At 41.8% G+C, this 27,094-nt stretch overlaps 1 protein-coding gene across 1 annotated transcript in view; it reads left to right on the top strand.

Moving 5' to 3' along the window:
* igf1ra (insulin-like growth factor 1a receptor) overlaps positions 1-26,927 on the top strand; it is an 82,710-nt gene extending 55,783 nt beyond the window's left edge. Inside the window, 20 exon segments of the mRNA XM_079680826.1 lie at positions 1,982-2,282; positions 3,170-3,306; positions 3,819-3,963; positions 4,641-4,849; positions 4,989-5,112; positions 5,715-5,950; positions 6,081-6,248; positions 6,643-6,850; positions 9,866-10,152; positions 11,271-11,413; positions 11,727-11,892; positions 12,005-12,107; positions 12,329-12,396; positions 12,488-12,717; positions 15,229-15,333; positions 15,566-15,725; positions 15,973-16,102; positions 19,135-19,269; positions 22,424-22,839; positions 22,842-26,927. Coding sequence (XP_079536952.1) covers positions 1,982-2,282; positions 3,170-3,306; positions 3,819-3,963; positions 4,641-4,849; positions 4,989-5,112; positions 5,715-5,950; positions 6,081-6,248; positions 6,643-6,850; positions 9,866-10,152; positions 11,271-11,413; positions 11,727-11,892; positions 12,005-12,107; positions 12,329-12,396; positions 12,488-12,717; positions 15,229-15,333; positions 15,566-15,725; positions 15,973-16,102; positions 19,135-19,269; positions 22,424-22,839; positions 22,842-22,948 — 3,578 coding nt within the window. The 3' untranslated portion in view covers positions 22,949-26,927.
* Positions 26,928-27,094: the final 167 nt, after the last annotated feature.

Here is a 27,094-nt window from a genome sequence, read left to right as displayed (position 1 = left end):
ATCACATTCCTTCCCCTGTGAAGCTAAACTGGGGCTGGCTCCGTGGTGTTTACTCTGCAGCATTACTGTAATGCACCGTCACGTTCTTAACCTACACAGATGTTTTTGTAAAACATGAAATATTCATCAAGAGATTAGCCCAGCAGCCAGCTTCACTTTCTTCACAAAGAGAACCACCGAGGCTCCCACAGCGGCTTTTAATTTTAAAGCAAATAAACAAGTGCAGTACTTATTTATTCTTAGCTTTCTGGCGCACATTTATAGTTACATACCAATATGCATGTGCACACAGTTTACACACACACACACGCACACTCAATATGTTAACTCCTGTAAAAGTATCTGTTACAGGGATTGCTCAAATAATGACACCAATTAAGTAATATGTGAAGTGTCAAATAGTTTTAACACACATGAAAGTGGTGAAATGTTTGTTGTATTGTAGTTTTGAGTGTGTGCACATTTCCTTCATGCCTGTGCTTTGCACCAGGAGGCGGTTGCTAAGGTAACACGACTTTGCTGCCTGCACAATTCAAATATGCAAAAAATATATTAAAAAAAAAAACATTATATATTTTGTATCTGTTACACATTTACCCCAAAGAAGACTGACAATGGACTCAGACCGCCACACACACACACACACACACACACACACACACACACACACACACACACACACACACACACACACACACACACACACACACACACCTATGTGTTTTTCTATGGGGTGGACTCATCTTAAAGTAGGACACCCCTGCCTGTAGTGCGGCTAATGCAAGCTTATCTAGCAGTGGGAATCATTTGCTTTCCACGCTTTACATGTGGTTTCCAAAAGTGCTTCTCTTTAAATAGGCTACAGTGAAAATGCTTTTAAACCTTGAAAATAGACGTCTTTTATTTACCAATTTTCCTCTCCTTTACTGTTAATTTAAGTCGATTATCACAAGTAGATGGTTTACAGAACTGAGTTTATTTTTACTTTGAATAAGCCACTTTTGTCCTTTCTCTGTAAAAGTTTTTGTTTTGAAATGTTCCCCAGAGTTACACGTTGATATATTAATGGTCATTTTGTAAGCTCTGTTCAATCAATCTGACAAACTTAGGATTCACAATCCGCCAAAAGCGTGTTCAAAGAAACTGAAAAATGCCGGATGTCATTACTAACATATTGTTTTGGTTTAGTTTCTCAGTGATTCCGAGTAAAACAACGAGCTTCTATTATTCATTCTGCTCAAGCTTAGTTTTAAACACCTCACACAATATTGCCTGCCAGGATTAACAGTAGTTTCTTCTTAGAAGCTGTAGTGATAGTGGGATTTTGTTCCAGCTGCATTTGTCTATTCTTCCATTATAGAAGAATATTCATAACAAATGGAACACTGTGTTTTTGGTTGCAGATTTGGTTTAAAAAGGAGAGGAAATACGTTCATATACATATACATAAATATACTACCAGGAATGTATTTTCAAAAGAAAGATGAAACTATGGTCTACTATTGTATAACTTTATGGTCTAAATGTATGAACTTGATGATTTAACAGGATGTAGTTTGTTGTGCTGGTCAATTGTATTAAAAAAACCACCTCTTTGTGTGTTCAATCAACATTTTTATTATATATATATATATGTATTAAGGTAGGACTTAAGGCAGAACTGTTATAAGACTGTATATGTTTTAGGCTTTGTGTTTCCTTTACATAATCCATACTGGCTCCATACTCCCTTTTCACCTATGTATTACTTCCTGGCTCATTACTAAGCAGATACATTTAAAGATGGAAACTCATCTTTAAATTGACAAGCTATTCAACATGTTTACTGCCCTATAAATCACAATCTGTGCTTTGAAAGCATTAGTTTGATGTTTTTTACCTTTATCATCCTTGACTCTGTTCAAATGTTGGCCAGCAGTGCAGACTGTTTACACCCAGCCTAAAAACTGACCTCTTCCCCATCTTTCTCTGTCTCCTCCAGTATGCCCGGAGAACTGCAAGCTGTCGTGCACAGACAGGGGGGAGTGTTGCCACAGCCAGTGCCTCGGCAGCTGCACTGAACCCAACAACGACACGGCCTGCTCCGGCTGCCTCCACTACTTTCACGAGGATCACTGCGTGCCGGACTGTCCCCCAGACACTTACAAGTTTGAGGGCTGGCGCTGCATCAGCATGGACTTTTGCTCCGGAGTGCACCTGACCGGAGACCCTCACTTTGTCATCCACGGGGGAGAATGTACGCCTGACTGCCCCTCTGGCTTCACCCGCAACGAGACTAATCGGTAAAGACTTCACTTCTACTTTAGGTCCTGGTGATATGGAAATGCCATGCCAGGTGACAAACTGAATGTACAACACATTAGTAAGAACTCCTTAAAACATATACATTATGTCTAAGATATGAGTAGGCTAATGTTCTGTGTTTGAATTTGTTTGAGATCCTAACCTTTCACACAGAAAGCCAGAGCTCTTAGAATTAGCAGTGTGGTTTTTGTCAATCGTAGACACTGAAGGTGCTTGTGTTCACTGTGTACTTTTGCATAATGAGATAATTTGAATAAAATATCCTTGAGATAAACTTCACCTGGCTCTTCACAGGTTCCTTTCATAAACAAGAGCTCTGAGCTTGAAGTGCTAAAGGTTAAGGGTATGTTGGATTTAATGACTCAAGTTTAGACTTCCCACTGTGTTTAGGAAGAGGGAAAGATGCTCAACAAAGTGTCTTCTTTTTACTCGCCTCTATTAGATGTTATATAGCAATACTCAAAGGTCTTTGAAAGAGACTTCCTTTGTTTGACATTCACCTAGACCAAGAACGCTTATCTTTAAGCAGCTGTCCTCCCTGATCCTTCTTGTCAGTTCCTTAACAGTCATGAACACTCTCTGCTGTATGTTTTTTGTCTCTGAGGTCAATACAGTGAGTCACTCTCTCACGAAACAGAGTTCAGATGAGGGCCCATAAAAAATTAAACTCTGGAGATGACCTTGTATTATGCAGTGAATGTATTTGCCTGAATCCTTCGGAATGCTTGGGAGGCAGGGAGTGGACAAATGACTTCAGGGTGAGGAAGAAAAGTTCACATAGGATTTTGCTCATTCTCTGACAGTTATTCCCTTTTTCTCCCTGTGTCTCGCATTCCCTCCTTTTCTCTGCTTCTGCTGTAAATAGAATGTTATGCAATGCCTGCAATGGCCCGTGTGATAAGCCCTGCACATCCCCCGTCATCGACTCTGTGGATGCTGCTCAGTCTCTGAAGGACTGCACCGTCATCGAAGGCAACCTGGACATCAACATCCGACGTGGAAGTGAGTGCAGCTCTGCAGAAGTGCTTATAATCACCACATTTAATGTAAAGGCTGCTGTGTAACTAAGCTTAATAAGCAATACTACACTCTGAGCACATAGAATGTTTAATGTGACTACAATCTGTTGCCATTTACTCTATTGCAATTGTTTATTGGTACAGTATACTTGCTTTACTACACTGTGTTGCACTTGACTGCACAGCAAATGTTATGATTACTGAGACAGATAAGGGCCTGATGGTCTAAGCTGCTGGGATTCATAGTGAGGGCCTCAACACAACATCTGCTTCCTGCACTCCAACCCAATTATCACATTATGTTTTAATGCTGCTTATTTGCTCAGTTGACAGGGTGGCTCACAAGCTAATCTCCACATATGATAAAGCAACTAAGTGCTGGGTTATTTGCATTAAGAGCTTGTCTCTGTGTCGTGGAGCTAGAAGAGATCCCTCGAGAATTGTTTTAAAGTGGCTTTTAAATGGTGTGTGTGTGTGTTCATTCCCTGTCCCCAGATAACATAGCGTCTGAGCTGGAGAGCTTCATGGGGCTGATTCAGACAGTGACGGGCTATGTGAAGATTCGACACTCCCACGCACTTGGCTCGCTGTCCTTTCTCAAGAGTCTGCGTTTAATCAATGGGCAGGAACTCATCGACAAGTATGTTGTGTTTTGTCTGTGAATTTGTAAGCATGCTTGTGAGCGTTGACTGAAAGAATCAGAGGACATGAGCAAGGGAGGCTGCCACCGACATATCATTGACGTTACAGACATTTAAAAGTGCTTGATTTCTACATTGAGGTACATTCTTAAATATAAATAGGAAGTCTTCTTGCAGTATAACTTCATAAATGATAGTCAGACAGGCCTCAGAAGTGAGTGTTGCTCCAAAACAAAATGTAAAGTCTCATGTCCATCAAACTGTGTTATCAGCAGCAGTCTGAGATAGGAGGGAAAGTCTTTTTTTGTAATGGCCAAAGGGGTCATGGGAAACCCTGTCGCCCTTCTTATCGTAGCTTCTCCTTGGATAACGTTTCACTCAGAGGAATACTGTTGAGGATGGCAGACATTCCTCTGCTTCGTTACCGGCTTTCGGAGCTCAGAGTGTTAGCACGCAACTCTTTCTGTTTCATGTCCTCTGAACAAACCCAGGCTCGGTGTCAGACACACACACAAACCTGACCTCATGTGACACCTCTTTGACTGCTTAGCGCTGCCACCAGGTGGCAAAAGAAGGCTTTTCTCAACCCAATTTCTTCAGCTTCTATGATATCTCATGCTCTTTTTGGTCTATATGAAATGGTTGTAACCTCCTCTTATTCTCCTTCCATTATCAGCATGTATGCGTTCTCCGCCATCAACAACCAGCACCTGCAGTACCTGTGGGACTGGAATCAGCACAACCTGACTATTGAAAACGGACGTCTTTTCTTCCGTCGTAACCCAAAACTCTGCATGTCTGAGATCCACAAGATGTGGGAGAAGACGGGCATTGCAGTGAAGCCAGAGGAGGGAGATTTCCGTAACAACGGAGAAAGAGCCAGCTGTGAGTAACCTCGCATAAACTTTGACATTAAGATTCTACATTTTTGTAGTGAGTGATCAATGTGTGGGGATGGAAAGAAGCAGTGATATGTTGTTTTGATATTGTGTGTCTCATTCTGAGTTCTGCTGTGTCACAACAGGTGAAAGCTATATCCTGAAGTTCAAGTCGAACATCACAGCAAGTCATAATATCACGCTGACATGGGAGCGCTACCGGCCGCCGGAATACGACCTCATCAGCTTCATAGTCTACTACAAAGAGTCGTGAGTATTGAGAAGGAACAAAAAATGTCAATGAGTTTCTGTCCTGGATAATATAAAAAAATATTTTGGACATCAATTCAGAACTTTCGTTTTCAAACACAGGATTCAGCTTGAAATCAAAGCTATTTTCTGGGAAAAATAAATAAATCTTAGATGATCATACCTGTCTGATTTGTATATTTACTGCAATCATTTCTAACTATGTTTACTTCACATTACTCACAATCATTTTACAAAGACAACATTGAAGCATTCACGTTGATTTCCTGCCTTTGGGCCACTGACAAACAGAAGAATGTCTCTTATGTAATACAAACAAAACATCGTATGTTAAAAACATCCACATCTGCTTATTGTTTGATATCTGGTTTTCATTACCTGGGTCTTATTTTCTCATTGAACTTGTTCAAAGCAAAACTAATGTCTGCTTTGAAACAGGTATAAGTAGATGTATTGTATGCTTTTTTAAATAGTTGAGGGGAATAAGAAAACCCTTTGCAAAAGTAATTAATATCTTAAGACATGAACTATAAGGTATTTTACCTCACTTCTGTTAGTAGATCATTATTTGCTAATGCACAGCTATTTGTTGTCTTTATCAGGCCTTTCCAGAACATCACAGAGTTTGACGGGCAGGATGGCTGTGGTTTAAACAGCTGGCACATGGTGGATGTGGATTTCCCTCAGGAGTCAGACGTTTACCCGAAAGTCAGTCTTCCAAACCTCAAGCCCTGGACCCAGTATGCTATTTTTGTGAAGGCCATTACCCTGCAGGTGGAAGACAAACACGTTACAGGGGCAAAAAGTGATATCATCTACATTCGCACACGCCCATCGCGTAAGTCTGCAAAGCTGCTGATATAGATGTTGATTATTTCAAATGTTGTTGTGAATATTAGTGATTGCATTGCAACTTTGTCAGTTAAAATGTTTTAATGTATCATATCCTAACTTTTGCCCTATCGCAGTGCCGTCTATGCCCAAAGAGCCCCGGGCTTTTGCCAACTCCTCCACCAGGCTGATGGTGAAGTGGTCCCCTCCAGCCTTTCCCAACGGAAATCTGACCTTCTACCTGGTCCGCTGGCAGCAGCAGCCGGAGGACAGGGAGCTCTACCAACACAACTACTGCTCCAAAGGTGTGCATTACTCATTCTATGCAAATATTAACATTGTTTTATTGTCTTAGCTTTTCTACTGATATGTCCTCACAAAAACAGTCAGACTTTCTGAGAGATGCGTTTATTGCTTTTTTGCCAAGACTTCATAAACAAATATGAATATAACCAACAGGTATTTAGCCTAGCTTAGCAGAGACATGAAAAAGGGTTTAGATAAAGCTAAACAAGATATAATGTTAATTAGTGAGCTAATTCAACAAGCTGCTTGCTGTAGCTTTATATAAGGGGATATACATGTTCTTATCTTACTCTCAAAAAGGAAGTCAATATTACAATTCAATGAATATATAATATTATAAGTAGATGCAGAATCTTTCCCTTTGCTAATCACTCTTGGTTTCTCCTAAAACAGAGCTGAAGGTCCCGATCCGTATCCCGGCCACGGGGAACATCGACATGGACGACAATACCAAGCCCACCAAATCCGATCTGGCGGGGGGGGAGAAGGGCCCGTGCTGCGCCTGCCAGAAGACGCCCGAGGAGAAAGACCGGGAGAAGGATGACCGAGTCTTTTTCAAGATTTTTGAGAACTTCCTTCACAATGCAATCTTTCTGCCGAGGTATAGTAAAACATATATGTGGTTGGAATAGTGGAGGGCCTCACATTGACTCCGTTATCCGTTTCCAGCTCCTGCTACGGCCCTTGTGGCTCTTGTTTGCCCTGATGGGTCAGAGTGAGGGATGAGGTGGCGGCCCGGGTGTAATGTCTCCTCTGTGGAGCTGACAGGATCCGAGCATGGCAGCGTAGATGGACCTGACGGGGGCCCTTTTGTCGGGCGTTGCCGATGAGGAGACATGCTGAGTAGGATCCAAAGCCTTCTTAGCGCTCTTGTGGCTTTATGTAGCCTTGGCAACGGTGCCACGGGGGATGTAAGGACCTAGCAGGCAGCAACTTAGGCAACACAAACAAACCCAGGAGAGAGATGTGATTAAGGAGTCTGAAGGGCCTAGTTTGGCTGCACACTCCGAGCCGCTCAGGCTTTTGTTCCCCACAATAGGGAGTGACATCTGTGTTGTTATCATTTAACTTGCTCGTGGCTAAGGATGTTTCACTGTTTCAAAGACTCCAGCTCCGTTCTCCTCCCACACTCCTTTATTCTCATGAAGGCAGGCGGTGGCACACAATCTATGCATTTGTGAATTGGTGCCATAACACTTATTTTCAAGCATCCATCAAGGAGAAATAGGGATACTTTTGATATAGTTGTTGTTCCCAACAAACCCACACTCAGCAGGTACCTTATAAATCCATAGCTTTAAAGGATTAAACGAGCCTCACAAAGTTGTTTCATTCAAACAGCGTAAGGTGCCCTTCTCTTTTCCTTCGCAACACTCTTGTGGAATTGGATCGATATGTATTTGGGGGAAGAATAATAAAGCAGCTTTCTGTTGTAATTGAACTAATACCCCCCCACCCTGCTCTCTCTGGCTGTGTTGATGTGCTATAGTATAGCTGTCTAGGAAACAAGTGGTTGGCAGGTCCGGGGCCTGTGCTTACAGACGCTCCACTGAAACAGAGCCAGCATTATTGCAGAACACTCCAGGGAAAGGGCTCGAAAATCTAGAAGGTTTTTATAAAAGTTCAGGGTTTAGACCCGGGGTGAGGGGAAAGAGGGCGGGTGAAAAGAGAAACAGAAAGAATAGGAAATGTTTTCCATTCTGTCCCCCTCCACCCGGCACTCCACTCTCCTCCTCCCCTCGTATGCTCTCTTTGTCCGGGACTTGTTTTTTTCTCCTTCTTTTTTTCATGGAGGCAGACAGCTGCCAGGAAATGTACAGTGAATCCATCTGGAATTTAAATGAATGAGGGAAGAGCCCCATCAGCGACTGAAGACAAACAGAAAGTAGGGAAGGCAGACTGATTTAGTGGAGGAGAGGGAGGGTGGCTCCCACTGTTTGTAAGGACACCAAAACCTCTTATCAGCAGCATTTCTTTACTGTAACTGTTGCTGAGGAAACGAGTGATTCACACATATAAGAGGTCTCACAGAAGGTTTCCAATTTTTCCGTTGCAGCCAGAGATTTTTAATAATGTAATGTGTGTCACGTTTTTCCTCTCCGGATTCCATTGTATAAAGGTGGTTCTTTTTTTAGCAGGCGAGGTCAGGACACTAAGTGTAGTAACTCACTAGTTATAAGGTCATGCTTCAGTCAGCTGGGGACTCTTCTCACAGAGTTAGGACTGCCCTGCTTAAAGCTGGATCCCTCAAGTTGTCTTTCATCTGGCCTCTAAGTTGGGTCTATCAAACTCTCGTCTACTTGTCCGATCACAAATCTGAATCTGTCAGCACACAACTCTCCTGTCAGTTTTCCTATATCTACGATGTGTTTTCCATTAGTAACAGTAGAGGTTTTGAGTGCTGGACTTTGGATCATAACGCTCCCGTTATACCTGTCGGAGAAGAATGTTGACATGTCGGTGCGACAGGTCTTTCCCACGGATCTGTCCGTCTGTACACTCCTCGTGTGTGTGTGTCTGCTCACAACAAATGCCTCACTGTAACTTTGCTCAGACAAGTCACTGAGTTTAGCGATTTATAACTTCTGGTAGAGTTGAAACCATTCAATAATCAAAAGAAAAAGAAAATACAAGCTATTTTGAAAAATTATTATTATTATTATACTCAATTTTGATGAGTATAGCTAGATTTTTGACTGTTTGTCAGTCAAAAAAAGGCACTTTTTATGTTACATATTTTGCTATAGGAAATTGTGATGGACACAATTCACATTTTATGGACTAAACAGTTAATCAAAAACAAACCGTCTTATTGATCAAAATAGAAATGATTGTTGGTTGCAGCCCTTATTTCCAGTATACCGTTTGAATCATGTCTGATCTGTTTCATAGGCTGTAATACAGACGTAGCCATCTGTTCATGCTGTCCTCATTACGTTTACAAACTAGCCCTGAACATTTATCACCCTGCAGCAGCTCTCTGCTGATACCTGTTGTCACCTGCTGTCAATACAGCTTTTATCCTCTAACTCCATCAGAGTCAGGACTCTTCCCTTTGTCTGTCAGTCTGAGCAGAATAACCCTGGAGGTTTCTCAGGTAACGACTGTAGGCAAACTGTGCGCTAGTTCATTCACAGCAATGCCTTCAGTTTGGCCACTAAACATTGGTCTTTATGATTGAAAAGTTTGTTTCCAAATGTCAGGTCAGCTTTTCTAAGTTTCTTCTCCTTGTTCGTTGTTGATCAGGATTTGTTGGAAAGACATTTTATTTTTTTCTAACTGTGAAACATCTATGCGTCTGTCTTTTTATTTTTCTCTCTCTGTACACCTTGCTACGATCTGTCTGACCTCTTCCTCCCACACAGCTCCACACGGAGTCATATGCAGCATCTGCACACATGGCGCACACACACACACACACACGCACACGCACACACATTAAATCCAAGTTAAGCGAGATGCTTCAGCCTTGTTAAAATACATTTGGGAGATATAAACCTGCAATTATTCATTATGAAATGATTTCCTGGACGTCCTGTAAATCCTTTTGTCTTTCATTGTGATAACAGCGCTCAAATTCAGCTTTCTTACAGCAGTTGCCTCTTCTGTATTTCAGACCTCCAGATCGTCGGCGCAGGGATATTTTTGGCTTTGCTAACAACACACTGATGCCTGACGGTGATGGTAGGGGCAACACCACCTTTGGCCCTGGAGATAACAGTACAGATGGGATTCCTCCTATCAGGGAGTACCCCTTCTCGGAGGAAAAGAGCGCAGCAGAATCTTTAGACATCTCCACCCTGCGGCCCTTCACCGTCTACCGCATCGACATCCATGCATGCAACGAGGAGGTGGGCCGCTGCAGTGCAGGGGCCTTCGTCTTCGCCAGGACCAAACCTGCAGGTAGTGACCTGGATATGATCTATGGTTTAAGACAGCGGTTTTCAAAGTGTGAGGTGTGCCTCCCCGGGGGGGCGCCAGAGAGCTTCAGGGGAGGCGCAGCGTGAGAAAAAAATTACGAGAAACAGTGAAATCTAGCTAGTTAACTTCAGCTAACTTTTTGCGAGCTGCAATATGGATCGATTTTTAGTGGAGTTACCTAAAGTGAGAGAGGAGACAGCGTCTGGCAGAAAACAGAGGAAGTATGACCACAATTATTTGAAGCTAGGATTTTCATGGACCGGTCCTGGCAGGGGCGGACTGGCCATCTGTGTGTTCTGGAGAATCACAGAATGGCCGGTCGTCAGCGGGCCGTTGACGGCCGGCTCGGTTCGCTGACGGCCGGTACCGCCCTTTTATTTAAATTGTAATAATAGACCAATTACTTTGATCAAAAGCAAGTACCGCTCAAGGCTGCAGCCAGAGGATGATCTGTGTTTATTCCTGTCTACATTGCATCCCCGCATCACCCGCCTGTGCGCATCAAAGACGCAGACTCATTGTTCCCTCTAAAGTAGGGGTGAGTGTAATAAGGAGGCAAAGTTGAAGTTCAGTGTGTTGCCAGGAGCATATAAGGATTCATCCACGATGTTGAAAATGTTTTTAAAAATATTTTAAAACATAAAGATAAAAAGGTTTTAAAAAGTTGTTGTTTAATGTTTTAAGGAGGTGACTACTCAGCCAATCAAATTGGTGCAGTCAGTGAGTCAGCACGATAGATTCAAACACACAGAGACGAGACAAGAAGAGAGAAACAGTCGGAGTCATTTCAAATGGCGTGCTCAAAACAGAGAAAGGTAGACATCAAAAACAGAGCATTTAATGGCATTTTCTCTTACTGGACTTCTTTGAAATGCAATTGAATCCCCCTGCATTATAGCAACAACAACAATAATAATAATAATAATAATAGCAATAATAATTGGGAGGGAGGGGGGGCGCTGCTGTTCTTATGTTCTCTGAGGGGAGGCTCACCTTCCCACACTTTGAAAACCCCTGGTTTAAGAAATGCTGTAAGAAGTTCTCTTTTGGTGCATTGTAGACACATGCATGCTGTAATGATGTGTCTGTGTGTCTCCCAGTCAAAGCAGATGACATCCCTGGAAAGGTGATCTATGAGAGGAGTGATAAGATTGAGGGTTGTGTGGTGCTGCGCTGGCCGGAGCCTCTCATGCCCAACGGACTCATCCTGATGTATGAGATCAAGTTTCGGCCGGGGACTGAGGTGAGCCAGGCTGGGTTTAACTAAAGAGCCCCTCAGACAAGTTTTAAGAAGTATCAGCATACAAGAGATCTGCAGATGAATGTCATAATGGTCATATAGTGTCAAACTCTGCCTTATTTAGCCCAATGAACCGGCATAACCCAATTTTCAGGAGAAGGATAGATCTGATGTCCATACTGTCCAGAACAGTTTTGGTTATTTTTCGAAACAGAATGTCAAATACTTAGTTTTACACTCTATACCTGAACCTGACTATTGACCTTGAAGGCTCACTGTGTTTTAAACAGTAACCATCATGCGTGTTTCCTTTCAGCCTGAGAAACACGAGTGTGTGTCTCGGCAGCAGTACCGTGAGAACAGAGGAGCTCGGCTGACCAACCTGGGCTCGGGGAATTACTCCGCCCAAGTGCGCGCAACATCACTAGCAGGGAACGGCTCCTGGACGCAGAGCGTGTTTTTCTACGTACCCCCGCCCAAACGTAATGCAACAGTTCTTACACATGTATATTGGAAAGAAATGTTGACTGAATTAAAGTAGATAAGACAAAGATCTGAACTAAGTTTTGATTATTTTTCTGTTTTGTCTTGCAGGAGATGATGGTGTTACGTTCTATTTGGTCATAATAATTCCCATCATAGTGACGCTTTTCATTGCCTGCCTCACCACCATTCTCTTCTTTGTGAACAAAAAGAGGCAAGTATCTTTATAAACATGCTCTCCACGTTGCCAGACAAAGTTGATAATGTTGTTCTACCTCACTATGCTCATGAAACTTAATGACCAGTGTAATGTCAATTAGAGTTAATAGCTGTTGTTTTCATTAACATTCCCCTGCGGTAAGGAGTAGAGAATTACGCATCCCATCCACAATCAGAGCAGCCTGGTGACTAACTTTGCTGTCTTTTTGTCAACAGGAATAGTGACAGATTGGGAAATGGAGTCCTTTATGCGTCTGTCAACCCTGAGTACTTCAGTGCTGAGAGTAAGAATATGCAATATCTTGTCAGTTTTCTCACTGTTTAGTTCCCCTTTGTGTATGGGTTGTTGACGTTCCGTCCTCTTTGTTGTGCCAGTGTACGTCCCCGATGAGTGGGAGGTGGCCAGGGAGAAGATCACAATGCACAAAGAGCTGGGCCAGGGCTCCTTCGGCATGGTGTACGAAGGCCTCGCCAAGGGAGTGGTCAAAGACGATCCAGAGACACGAGTCGCCATCAAAACGGTCAACGAGACAGCCAGCATGAGAGAGCGCATCGAGTTTTTAAACGAAGCCTCTGTCATGAAGGAGTTCAACTGTCACCATGTGGTAAGATACGATACGATATACTTTATTGTCCCCGTAAGGACATTTGTTCTGGACTCCGTCTTGCAGTTCCGCATACATGTACATATACAAACATAGTGGACATTAAGAGACATACACATATCATCAGTCATACACCGTTTGAACAAACACAATACACAGACGGCAGACGCACATACTGACAATGGCGACCTATTGCACAAACCTCATGGCCAACATTTAAAAAGTACATTTGACTACATTTCTTTTCATGAGAATGTTAAGAAGCTTAATCGACATAGGTAGGAATGAGTGCTTACAGCGGTTCAGCCTGCTCTTGGGAACCCTGAATCTTCTACCAGAAGGTAGGAGCTGGAATTCTGGGTGGATTAGTGGGTGGGATCAGAAATGGCAACTGAGCAAGAAAAGACTGAAATAAAAGCAGATAAATCCTCATAATATGGCTTTAACCAAAACACAGTTATGTTCAACCCACTTGAAAGTGCTTTCCATTACCATTCCTCAATAATCTGTAAGATTCAGAGTGAAAGGTGTCAGCAGGGCACAAGCAGTACGCTCTGCTCGTCTTTACTGAAGCAGCTACAGCCTGAGGCAGGGTTTGGACTCATGGAGAGTGTGTATATTCTCTCCTCAGTGTGATTAAAGTCTTAACTATTTTAAACTGATTTTTGCTTTGGAAAGCTCTCACTAGCAACCAACTCTGGCTGTCTATTACTAAATTATTGAATTCAAATGTGTTTGATTAGATCTTAAAAGCAAGTTATAGTGAAACATTTTGTACTGATGTGAATGTAAAATGTAAATGATGAACAGTTGGAACATTTTCTGCTCCTATGTTGTTAATGTGCTTTTGATGGTGGGTAAAGCAGTCTGCCTATCGTACTTGCTGCTTATTTTAAAAATGATTTCTTGAATACTAACAAGAAAGAAATGGGCATTCATGCACTTCGGACAGTATTTGTATTGTTTTCTGAGGTATTCCTGGATCAGGTTCACCGCCATCTGTAGTTACAGTAAATGTGTCCCAGCTGTGTGCATCTCCTTCATTTCCTTTGTGCAATGAATTGTGGGAGCATGGTGTCCATCAGCAGCACACTGAGAAATTATGTTTTCTTGAATGATAACTGACTGTTTTGAATATAGTTGATCTTACCTTGGATATAATGTGGAGATTACACGACACCTCATAGCAATTAGTTATTCCTGCTTTTACTTCTATACTGCAAAGACATCTTTATTGTCTTCATTGGAAGTGTTCTTAAGCTCCCCTTTAGCGCTGAGCAGTGGCGGGCCGTCAGGGCCCTCTAAATATTTGTTTAGTTATATTTTGCATCAGTCTTACCAAAATAACTTGATTTAATTGTATTTAAAATAGCATTTCCAAATAAATAAATCCTTTGAATCTGCCTATTCAGTTTCTGTTTGAATGTGAAGGGTTAAAGCCCGCGTCACACTGTCCCGAAATTGACACCCGATGGACACACGAATATGGAATTGTGAATTTCGCACAAAGATGGCCCCAAACCACACACGAAGGCAACATTTACATTACATTTAAGACATACAACTGCAACGAAAGTAACAAAAACAATTATGTTAACGTATATGGTACTGTACTGATATTTTCAGATTTTGTTCTTTACTTTATCCGTCTTTATATGTAGAAGATATTAAGTTTTCTCCATAATGTTGTTTCCATAGCAACAACAACTTCCTGTCAACTCGCCTTCAAAATAATATATTATATCCTTTTCAGTTTCACAGAACACAAATTGGGTTATTTACATATTATGTTTACATGATTTTGTTGTGCTATAAAACAACCCGATGGACACGCGATAAAGGAAATGTTCAAATTTGGCTCTGATCGTAACATCGGGCCATTCGTGAGGGCATCTTAAACCATCGTATGATCGCCGGTGGAGTTTCTCAGGCTCCGGCAGCAACTTCGTGAGCGGCAACTTCGTAAGGCTCTTGTGAGGGCTGTTAGGGAAATAATTGTCCTAGACTCCTAGATATGACGTGCATGACCAACCCTGACGTCTGTTTCGGGACAGTGTGACGCGAGCTTTAATGAAAGAAGATCGTTTCTGCGAGGTGAAGATAGGAGCTGATTGGTGGTCCTGCTATGAACTCACGGAGGGCCCAGCTAAAGTAACTGAACAAGAGAATAATACAAGTCACGGCTCGCCACTGGCACTGAGTGATATTATGTCCTTTTAAGAATGAAAGAAGATAGGATATTAACTGAAAGCTCATTCGTATAACTTCTATAATAACAATCATTTTTAGATGTAAATAGTTTATTACAGAAGTACAACTTTTTTCTTTGGATTCATTAAGATGCACTGTTTTAATTATCGTTATATTTCTGTTTTTACTTTTCAACTGATTTCCATTGTAAAACAGACAGTTATTTTTTGTTATGTCCCAAATCTCTTTAAAAATACAAAACAATTTGATGGATTTGTTGCCTGCTCATACCTGAGCTGACCTGTGTTGTTGTTCCTTTAGGTGCGGCTGCTGGGCGTGGTCTCTCAGGGACAGCCAACCCTGGTGATTATGGAGCTAATGACCCGCGGAGACCTCAAAAGCCACCTGCGCTCTCTTCGTAAAGAAGTAAGCAGCTTTTCTTGACGAACATAATCACAGAAACACTCACTCTGTCCCTTTTGTCACAAACACGCAAATGTGTGAACACATCCTGTCGTCCCTTTTTTCTTTCTCTCTTTCACATCCACATGCTCATTTCCACTCATAGCATCCCTCACTGATCTGTACCTAGTGTCCGGTGTTGTGGCTAACTGCACAGTTTTTCTTTTCTTGCTCTCTACACTCGTTTCATCCCCAGAACTCCACCACTCAGGTCCTACCTCCGCTCAAAAAGATGATCCAGATGGCAGGGGAAATCGCCGACGGCATGTCGTACCTAAATGCCAACAAATTTGTCCACAGAGATCTGGCTGCCAGGAACTGCATGGTCGGCGAGGACTACACTGTGAAAATTGGAGGTAAGTCAATTGAATACAATGCTCTCAGCCTCCCCTGGTCGCTCAATGCTAAACCCACTTCACCGGCCTCCAAAAGAAGTGTTTGGATTTCAGTGAGTGCCTGAGGCCGTGGAGTCTTAATGTAGATGGACAGACGGAGGGAGAAGGTGAGGGAATGGATGAGCTCTAAGGAGCTTCTTCTCCCACACAGAGTGACTGATATTACTTGTTTCCCCAACCTGTGATTCCTTTTCTTTTTCTCCTTCAGATTTTGGCATGACCAGAGATATTTATGAGACGGATTACTACCGTAAAGGAGGGAAAGGCCTGCTGCCTGTCCGCTGGATGTCTCCAGAGTCTCTGAAAGATGGCGTGTTCACTACGATGGCTGATGTCTGGTATGAGAGCACACACTCCCTCACACACAGGATGTTTCTCAATCTCGAGTAAAGCTGCTCCAGAGCCACTTAGTTTGGAGACATTTCGAGGCTGCACATGTGTAGACTCCGCGGTCTTAAAATCCCCACAATGCTTTGCGCACGGACCAATTTCCCCAAATCTGTGGTGGAAAATGTAAGGCGGGGTCTCTCATATGATGCACACCTGCACACTTACTCGCCTGTTCCACTCTTCGTTTTCCGAATGCCAGGAAGTATTCTTGCCTCGCTTCTGAAGCAAGACGCTCGGAAGACATGTGCTACCAAGCAAGCGTGCTCGAGATTGAGAAACACCCACTCACAAGCCCGCTTAATGCATGTAGAAGCCTGCCGTATTATAGGAGGCTCACAAAGTATTCCAGAAGTTTCTACATCAAAAGTTTTCAATTAAAATTATCCAGCTACAGAATGTCCTTGTGCAGAGGTCTGGACAATCTGAATTATGATCATTCAGTATCCTATATAAGCCAGTTTATATACCAACGTCTGTATGTTCTCAACAACTGAATGTCAAATCAAATAGAGTACAACTCAATAACATCTGAACAATATCAATGATGATACTGAACTGTAGGCAATACAAATAATAAGTAGCATACTCTGATAATAAATCAATCCATCTTATTTTCTAATTAAAAAAAACAAGGGCTTTTGAAATTCTTCATTTTGGAAAAAAACTAAAGAAAGTATAGCTTGAGTTTCTCTTTTTCTTCCTTTCTGATAGTTTCACATCTTAACAGGCTCAATCAATTTTATCATACATTATATCAACATACCATAGCATTTGTTTTAAAACCCTTTTTTCTTTCCTTCCTATATCCCACTTAACCAGAAACGCTATATATAAGCAATAAACTGCAGCGGCTTGGGTTCGAGTCCTAACCTTCGGACATTTGCTGCGTGTCATCCCTCTCCCTCTTTCTTTCCAGTCTGTGTGTCCACCTCTATAATTGCAAAAGGCCCAAAAGATAAGATAGTCAAAATCGAAATAAACTCCAATAATCTATTCTCCAAATAGAAACATCGTCCACCTATCAATGGATTCAGGTCTACATATTTGTTTGCTTGGACGGGTTACGCTAAACTAATCCATGCTCTAGAGTCAAAACTATAAAAATATATATAACTTCACGGCCCGTATTCCTAACAACATTCCAATTCCAAAAGCCATCACAATCTTTTGGTTTCCTGCTGGCTCTCCGGAAATTCCTCTCTCTGTGAGGGGATAGCAAGAAAAATCGTCTTTCTTTTTACTGACACCTTGTTTTACGCCAACTTGCAGTGAAATCTGAGTTTACAGTTCTCACTTTGTATTTTTCTTATGCAGAGATGTGTTTACTAGCTCCCTTGCACGTTTTTGTTTCCCAACTCAAACTGTCCCACGGGTCAGTCCCTGAGAGTGGGCCTAAACTGCTCCAGATGTTCTGAAATGAGAGGTTGCAGTGCCAGCACAAACCCACCTCCACATTTGCGTTCTCCATCTTCCTCTTTGATGTTGCACAGATGAAGTTTAGCGTAAGAAGAGCCCGTTATGGGCTCCTCAGGAATCCACAAGTAGGTGACTTTTATTTTGTTGATCGGAGAAGCTGTCTCTCAGCACAAGACTGTTTCAGCCACTTGTATGCAGTGTTGTAATAAGGCTGTTTAAAAGACTGTTGAATGGACTTTCTGAACTCCTGCCAGTTGTTAGATTATGCTTAGCAAGAGTGAACAAATATTGGGTTCTTTGTTAGTGAGGTTAAACATTTTCTTCATGATTAGTTTCACAGCAAGGTGGTTAAACTGAGAACTGTAAACACTTCAAACTGAGGCTGGTCCTGCAGGAATGACATCACTGTGATTCACAGACTGCTACACTGATACGCCGTTTACATTACTCTTAATACTTAAACACCACCATGTTTTAGGTTTAACTTGTGCTGCCGCATAAACTTCTCTATCATCTGCTGCTCTGTGACTGTCGTCAGGTTACTCTGGCTCGACTACTAGGCACTATACTCTAGAGATAGTGCATGGATTTTTAGTGTTTAAAGCTACTTCATCACGATTTTCGGCCATTTAGGAGCAGACATCTATAACAAGCTTAATATTACACCTATGTTATGAATACTGTTTAGAAAGGGCAGAGGAGCAAGCTGTAAACACAACACCAACATAATATCACCTTACAAAGATGAGAACTGCAGTCAGATGATTCTGTGAGGTCTGTCGCCACAAGCCTCACCTCTCACACTATATATAGTCATTTGACCAGTTGTTATTTTAAAATATTGATACGTGCAGCTAGAGGTTCATACAGTTATTTTTAAGCGAATATATATATTGTGCTTGTTTTTGCTTTTTACAAGATAATTTACTGCAAATCACACAAATGTAGCCCTCACTCACTTAAAGTCGCATCGCCACACTACACCTATAATATAGAATATACTGACAACAACAAAATGAAGGTATTATATCCACTGTTATTGTTTTACCTCATGAACGCAAATTAGCTGGGTTGTTTTTGTGCAATACCACTGGCTGCCTGAAAAGTGGAAAAACACAATTCAAAAGTTTACTTTGAAAGATGGTTGTACATTGTTCATAATTTGTATTATGAGAGAAATGTAAGAAACCCCATCATTCTGCACAATCAGGCCCTGGTGGATGATGTTTTAGCCCTCTTTACTGGATACATTTAAATAAATAAATACATTTCCCGATGAATGTTTTGAAGATACCTCCTTAATAAAGGGAGCGCAGCGTTTTTGATAATACGCATCTATTAATAATACTTTATTATATGCAATAAATATGTTGTAATAGACACTTTCTAGAAAACGAGAATTCAAAAACACTTGTTTGGTGCTTTAAATGCTTATTTAGGGATAATTACAAACAACAACAAAAAAGGAGGTTTGGATGTCCTATAAAACCAAAGACATGGTTTCTTCAGTATGGTTGCCAGTGCTCCTAAATCGACTTCACTCTTGTATCATTTCTTTCCTTAGGTCATTTGGTGTTGTGCTGTGGGAGATCGCCACCTTAGCAGAACAGCCTTACCAGGGCATGTCCAACGAACAAGTGCTGCGTTTTGTCATGGAGGGAGAACTCTTGGACAAACCTGACAAGTGCCCTGACATGCTGTAAGTCTCTTTCATATGATAGTAATAATAATACATTACATTTATGTCAAACATCTAAGGCCTTTCGGATTTCTGTTTCAACACCCTTGACGGACGGTATTGTTTTTTTATCCCCCACCGCCTCGCACAGCATTCAGTGTCACTAATATTTTGCCTGGGGGTCTATTTTAAGTTGTGGTTTGAAGTGTTTAGAATATCATGTGGTGTGTATGCTTAGGTAGAGCCAAGATCAGGCTGACATTAACGTCACAGGTTAAATGTGGTACGTTGACAGCATGGCCCCGCTGGTCAGCTGGCAGCCAGAGCCCTCCTCACCCATCAGCTCCGGCCCATAGAAGGGAGGCTGGGAACCGGGAGTGAGAGATGCCCCTCATTCCTGTCTGTCCATCAGCAAAGGGAGTGGGATAGACGGAGAAGGAAGTCATTGATTCATTTATAATTCGATAATGAATCACCCAGCTGTAAGAGAAGAGACATCACAGTACGGCCTGCCTGTCAGCATGCGGTGCTGCATGTATGCATCTCTGCTCTCCCTCTCTGACCTCAATAAGAAGGCATTCTGCTCACCCCCCCCCCCCCCCCCCCCCTACTCTTTATGGCTGATCTCACCTTAGAAAGAGCGCTGGTCGAAAAAAAACAAGAGGGCCGAGTGTTGTGCACAAACTCTCGTTTCTATGGAAGCCTGACTGTTTTGTCCCGGTTACAGGAACGTGTGGATTGTGTTACAGAGGTGGTGGTGATGGGGGGGGGGGGGGGGGGGGGTTTAATCCTCCTGGTCTGGGAGCAAAACACGGGACAGTCAGACTTTTTTCAGCTGGTCGCCTGTAGTGTAGTGACTTAATGGAGATTTCCAGAAGACTGCTGAAGTGCAGTGAAGCCAGGAGTCTATACAAAGAGTGAATAGAAAGATACAACAAGAGAAAGCAGGCCGGACAACAGACAAGGGGAATGAGTCATATTTGGAGAGCCTTGAATGCCTCCTTCTTGTTTCAGCTTTCCCATGGTCAGGTAGCTGTGGGTCACTGATTTGATTTCCCATGTTCCTGTCTAGAGTTTCCTATAGACAAAACATGCATTCTATCTCACAGGGCTGGTCTGAAATTAAACACAGACTCTGCGATTACATTAAACAATATGATTTATGGTGGAATGTGTGCAGTATCACTCGCAGGGCCATTATACATCAAGGTTTCACCACACTGGGGATGTGTAATGTTTGGAGCGCTGTTGCATGTTCCCATTCAGGCTTATTTAACATTTACCATAGATTTTGGAAATAGTATTCAATGAACTAGATTTAAATAACAGGGAAACAATCACAACTGATGTGAAAAAACACACATATAACAATAAATTGAAGTTGTTGTTCTACCTTAAGGAGCTATTTTATGCCAGCTGAGGAACAAGTACTTACACAGCTTATGTACAACTGTGAGCTTAGCATATGGGGCTAATGTCACTTGTCAAATGTTAGTGTGTGTGTGTGTGTGTGTGTGTGTGTGTGTGTGTGTGTGTGTGTGTGTGTGTGTGTGTGTGTGTGTGTGTGTGTGTGTGTGTGTGTGTGTGTGTGTGTGTGTGTGTGTGTGTGTGTGTGTGTGTGTGTGTGTGTGTGTGTGTGTGTGTGTGTGTGTGTGTGTGTGTGTGTGTGTGTGTGTGTGTGTGTGTGTGTGTGTGTGTGTGTGTGTGTGTGTGTGTGTGTGTTCTATGATTGGCAGAATGCTGACAAGAAGTCAGGATTTACTGCAGTGTTTGTTTTCTAAATGTACATCAACAAGCCTGGTGTGCAGCCACAGATGGTGGGGAAAGAGTTTGAGCAGGCAGGAGTATGCAGATGCGTCCCCCCCCAATGCTCCAAGCATTACACGTCTTTAATGGGAGGTCTTTACTGCCTGGATTTGGACATTTGAACGTCACCTTTAAGACACTTGCTGTGCTGCTGAAAAACAAGCAAGGCTGCCCCCCCCGTTGCTTCAGAGTACGAAGCGAGACTCGTGCTTAGGTAAAAGCTCGACCCATAATCCTGGCACCCAGCTGCAGAGAGTGGACTGCAGAGAGAGGGAGGGAGAGGGAAAAGCAACAGTGGAGGGAGATGACTGAGGTGTTTATGTCAGCGGGCCTTTGAGAGTATTCTTAGCTTGTTTGTGTATAATTGAAGTTGTGGTGTAGCGCCACACAAAACTGTAATAATTGTCCCTTTTATGATGTTGTTTTGACATTCCCAAAGCTCTGCTGCTGGCCTGACACAGACCTGACGTATGATTTACTGTGCTGCTGAGCACATGCTACATACAGATCCTACTGTATGTGTTGTAATGTAGCAACAAATAAAACAAAATCCAAATTTGAAATATCTTATTTGAGCTGACATGTTAACTAAGACTACTGTCAACAACAAACCTGTTTGAAATAATCAGAAGGTTCAATAGATAAGGACAGGTGTAAATGATTCCACACAATCCTTTTAGTCTGTAAGAGCTTTAGCCCTTGGGCTAAAGGTTTATACAGTATAAAACATTCACACCCAATCTCTGCCCTTTTTATGGGCATGTTACCTTTTTTTAAATGTATTTTGGGTCTGTTTTTGTGTTCTCAAAGGCACAAAAAACACTATCAAAAATAATAAAAGCCTCTGGTCTAACATTTATTGAAGTTGTATTCTACTGTACAGCAGTGCAGTACATTAATGTAGATTACAGTACTATATTATTGTACTGTCTACATATTTTTTTGTTTTACAAGCTCAATACTGAACTGCAAGATGGTATTAAAAGGGGCTTTAACGTCAGTGTCTCCTGCCACCTGCTGGTGAGAAATGTGAAGTATTCCAACTCTAAGGTTTTCAGTCTTAACCGCACTACTACTCACATGCCCATGTGTACATTGAAACATTACTGGCTCTGAAGCATCCCAATTATTCACTGAGATGGGGAGAACATTCACATTATCATTTGTTCAGGCGATGTTTCAATGAGGCTATTTTAAGACTGCGGGCCACATTAGTAAAACGATGCCAACAGGATGGTCTTTTTTAGTACAAAATCCTTAGTACAAAACATACTTGTGTAATGTATTCGACTTAAAAAACAGAAAGCCTTAAAACATACCATGCATGTATATTACTGACCCTTTTTATATTGTTGTACCTCACTTGCAGGTTTGAGTTGATGAGGATGTGCTGGCAGTATAACCCCAAGATGCGTCCGTCCTTCCTGGAGATCATCAACAGCATCAAAGAGGACCTGGAGCCTCCCTTCAGGGAAATGAGCTTCTTCTTCAGCGAGGAGAACAAGCCGCCGGACACCGAGGAGCTGGACATGGCGGTAGAAAACATGGAGAACATTCCACTGGACCCTGTTTCCACCAGGCAGCCCTGTGCTGCTGCCGCCCCCTCGTCGGGGGGGACGGGAGGGACGCCACCCCCCTCTACCCAGCAGTTATCCCCAATGCAAGGCCCAAGTACTCCGCTCCTGGGAGCCGTGTCTCCTTCCCCCCCGGGGCCAGGGGCCTCAGCCTTGGCGTCTCCAGGCCAGTCCTTGGACAAGCACTCAGGACTTGTATCGGCCAACGGACCCGTGTGGTCCTTCGGCCTAACTTTGACGAGTTGCAACCCTATGCACACATGAATGGGGGCAGAAAGAACGAGCGGGCGTTACCACTGCCCCAGTCGTCGGCCTGCTGATATCAGACCAGCCCCCCCCCCCCCCCTCCCCCTCTTACACAGGGTAACACAAGCCTCTCATCCATTTCTCTAGGAGATATGGATGAGCTACTGTGTGCCAGTAGATGATCTCTCCAATCCTTTAAGGTCAAACATAAACCGTAAAAACATTGAATGAGTACAGAAACCTGCAAAAGCATTTGGAGTTTGGTGTGTCAGACTCGACACTGGGGTACTCCTTCCTGTGCCGCCTGTATGTCGGTCCTTCAAGAAGGAACCACTGCAGGCATGTGTCCTGACAGATTTAGAGATGAACTTAAAGACAACCTTTTTTTAGCATATCTGCCAGCAAATCCAACAGAAGAGCACTTTTTTCCTGATGATTTCAGAGAGGATATTGTGGATATCAGAGTGTATTTATACAAAACACACGTTTCTCTCTATTATATGGCAAAGCTCCATTTCTAAATGACTTTCCATCAAAATGACTTTTGTTTGCATGAGCAGACCGGCTCATGTGATGTGAGGATGCCTCAATTAGACAGTTTTTGACTAAGATCATTGTTTCATTTTCTTATGATATGTCTATGATCCCATCAGAAGCGGGTCAAAATGGAAGAGGAGGGCCTGTTGTGTATCTTCCAAACTATTGCCAATCAATTTTACCTTCCTTTCTTCGGTTTCATATAGGTCTCCTTTCTGGTTTAAGGCTGTGATTCAGAGTTGAGATAATATTGTCTAGAAAAAACCCAACATTTGTTGGTGGTATTCAGACCTGATCTTTGAGACTAGCTGATCCTGGAGCAGCAGTCTGTGTGTCTTATCCCTGGACAGAGGACAGTGTTAGCCTTGTGATACTTGGGGAACTTGGGAAAAAAAACTGACATGTTGACAAGTGAATTGCTTACACATGGAGAGACCAGCATACAAGCAGGACTGTTGCATAAAGATTAAAAATGCAAGCACAGGTCTTTAAAGATATGTTTTTCTAATCAATTAAAGGTCCCCTATTATTATATACTCTTTTTCAACAATATATTGTGGGTCTCAGATATATATACAAAACATGTCTCTGAAGGGTTTGGCTCTAAATCCCTATGAGATCCTGCATTGTAGCATCCCATAATCCCCTCTGTTTCAAAAGTGCTGATTCTGTGTCTGTAGCTTTAAATGTGCATGAGCTGCTGCTGGCCACGCCCCTCTGAGAGATGTTTGGTTTAAAAAACACAATGTTGCTCTAGGAGGAGATTCAGGCAATAAGGTGGCAGGTATTACCTTGGTTGGTTATTGCAAGCCCCCAGGAAATGCGCCGGACTCTGATGAAAATATTCGTTGTGTCCAAACGGCGGTACTACAATTTCCCTATCAGTCCGTGACGTCACTGGGCCAGAAAGACTTTTTCCCATTGCCTAACATTGGGAAAGAAACATCTGTAAATCAGCGGATAATTTTTTTAAACTAAATAAACTACCCAGTATGAACTATTTTATATCCCTTAAAGTTGAAAAATGCACTAAAAGACAAATCTAGATTTATTTTCCATCTCCATTCATTCTACTGAGCTGAGAGTGGGAGCTTGGGGGTGGGGCTTAAGGGTTGCATGCTCTGTGAGCCGGTTCTTCTGCTCTGACAGCCAGGCATGATGGGTAATCTGTGACGTTATGCTCTCTCAAAAGTTGGGCCATTTTGTCCTCATGTGCCAATGAGCAGCTCTCATAGGAAAGAACGAGACCCCGCCTCCCACGCTGTATCCAGTTCTTATTATACATCCATGGGTTATTATCCCAGAACCACAGTTGTGACATCATAAAGTGGCCAAAATCAGATCAGCTCTTTCTCACAGGTTTTTATATGTGGATCAGGACAAAAAGAGATCATCTTTGTTCCTGAAACATTCTCTCTTAACACAGAGGGGACACATATTTATGTATAAAAGACATGGAAAAATGGATTTCGCATTATAGGTGACCTTTAACATACCACATCAGTGAGACTGTTGTTTGGATTTAATAATCATTATATTTTCATTGAGTTGAAACAATTAGTAAATTGACAGAAAATCTGCATCTTTGTCCTCCAGTTCCTTATGTGTGAGACTGTTGTGTTATAATACAGCGAACTTGATATAATTGAGTATTTTAAAAGCAATTGGCAAATCAATTGATATTAGCGCTAGCCATCTATTTTCATTTACCTATATTAAATGCCAGCATGCTGTTGCTAACCAAAATGCGCTGTTGCACCACTGTTGCAAGTTCATTCATATCTAACTAAACAGAAGGAAATCCCCCCTCTTCGTCACTTCTGAGGGGAAGAACACTTGACTCGAGTCAGCCAACTCTGAATTACAGCATTAATCTGCCTTTGTTTTAATTCCAATCTTAATCTGAACAAAGCATTATAAGTCTCTCACTGCAAATCAATGAATTTCAGAATCAAGGGATACAACTCTGCCTCCATTTTCATTTTTTCAAACGCATCTGACTTTGCATTTCATGCGGGAGGTCAACATCGCTCTCTGATACTGCTGTTCAATTAAATGGCACCAATACACCAAAACAGACAGCGTGAAAGACCTGAGAAGGAACTTTAGTAGCCTAGAGACGACTTTTAAATCACAGCAGGTCTCTTTTAGAATAGTCATTAGTTTCTCTACATTTCAAACACATATAAAGGTCTTATGGTTGTATTTTAGACTGAAGGATCATTTTTATACACATCATTGGTTTTGTCACTTTTTAAAACCTTTTTACGGTTCAAAATGTTTGCCTCTATGTCTGTACAGAACAAAGCTGCTATTTTATTCTTTTTCTCTTTTGGATGTGTGTGTATATATGTGTGTGTGTGTATATGTATGTATATGTATATATATATTATATATATATATATATATATATACATATACATATATAAGGAAATCTTCAGGTTTGGTATTTTATGGTCTCCACTACAGTCCATTTCTTATATCTTCAAAGTCTGTTTAAAAAAAACTAGAAAAATAACAAAAAATAAGATGATTTAGATATAAGAGCATTTGTTTTTCTGTTACCCCGAAAGGTTCTCTGTAACACTATATTTTGTTCATTGCCTTTTTATTTGTTATGAAATCTTTCCTCTTGTATTTTTTTTGTGGATGTCTATATTATTATTATTATTATTATTACTATTATTATTATTATTATTATTAATATATTATTATTTGGAATGGACACCTTAGCTCGATGTGTGAGTGTGAACTTTCGGCACCCTTTATGTACTTGTTGTCTAGCAATGCCCTCTAGGTGCAACTCAATCTCAGGTCAAAGTAAAGGCTTTGCTTTCTCCACACACTCCATGATCGTCCTCTACTTGCTTCAGCTTTTACCTCCCCTTTTCTCCTGCATCATGTTTTGTTGAGTCTGGTAGGGCCCTCCCCCCGACTGGCACCTCCCTGACCTCTACAACATACTGTACCTGTTTCTCTCCCGGTGCCTCCTGTTGAAGTCAGTGTACCAGATATTTACTTTACACCAGATCTGGTATTTTAACCCATCCATTTCTTGCCTCTTCTTAAATCAATAGGGCTAATTGGTTGTCTTGTCATCATCTCTCAACCATTCAAAATCTGTACTTTTTATTTTTTGTATTACTTCAAGGGCAATTTAACGCCACTTCTGCTAATGTCTTCAAGGTGAGATCATGTCTTTTTTTTGTTTGTCTTCGTAATCACTGCTTCTGAAAACCAAATAAAGGATGGGTTAAAGTCCAGGGAAGGGAACACATTTCAATGTCATGAATGGAAAAAGGTCTTAAAATAAGGCTAGATAGTAAAAGTGTTTTGAAGGATTTCTCCTAATCTTTTGGAAATGTTGCCTGGTGATGTTTTTTCCCTCTCGCTGAAGTTTTTTTCTTTTCTTTCTGTAGTAGTGTTATTTATTTATTTTTTATTCTCCTTTTGTGATATCAGTTTAAATCACTGTAACATGCCCCATGATTCAGTATAAAGTTGGACTTTTTTGTATGTATTTTCTTTGGTGTCATGACTGGGACTTTAAACGTTTTTTGTTTTTCTTTCCTTCAATTATATATCTACCTCACTCTTTTTAAATATGTGTATGGAAAACAAGTACATCTCACTCATTAGTTCGTATAGAAACTTACTTAAGATAAACCTCACAAAGCGGACTA

This window comes from Notothenia rossii (assembly GCF_949606895.1).
Source record: "Notothenia rossii genome assembly, chromosome: 5".
NCBI lineage: Eukaryota > Metazoa > Chordata > Actinopteri > Perciformes > Nototheniidae > Notothenia > Notothenia rossii.
The sequence above is the reverse complement of the archived record's forward strand: the minus strand, read 5'-3'. Positions and strand labels throughout refer to the sequence as shown.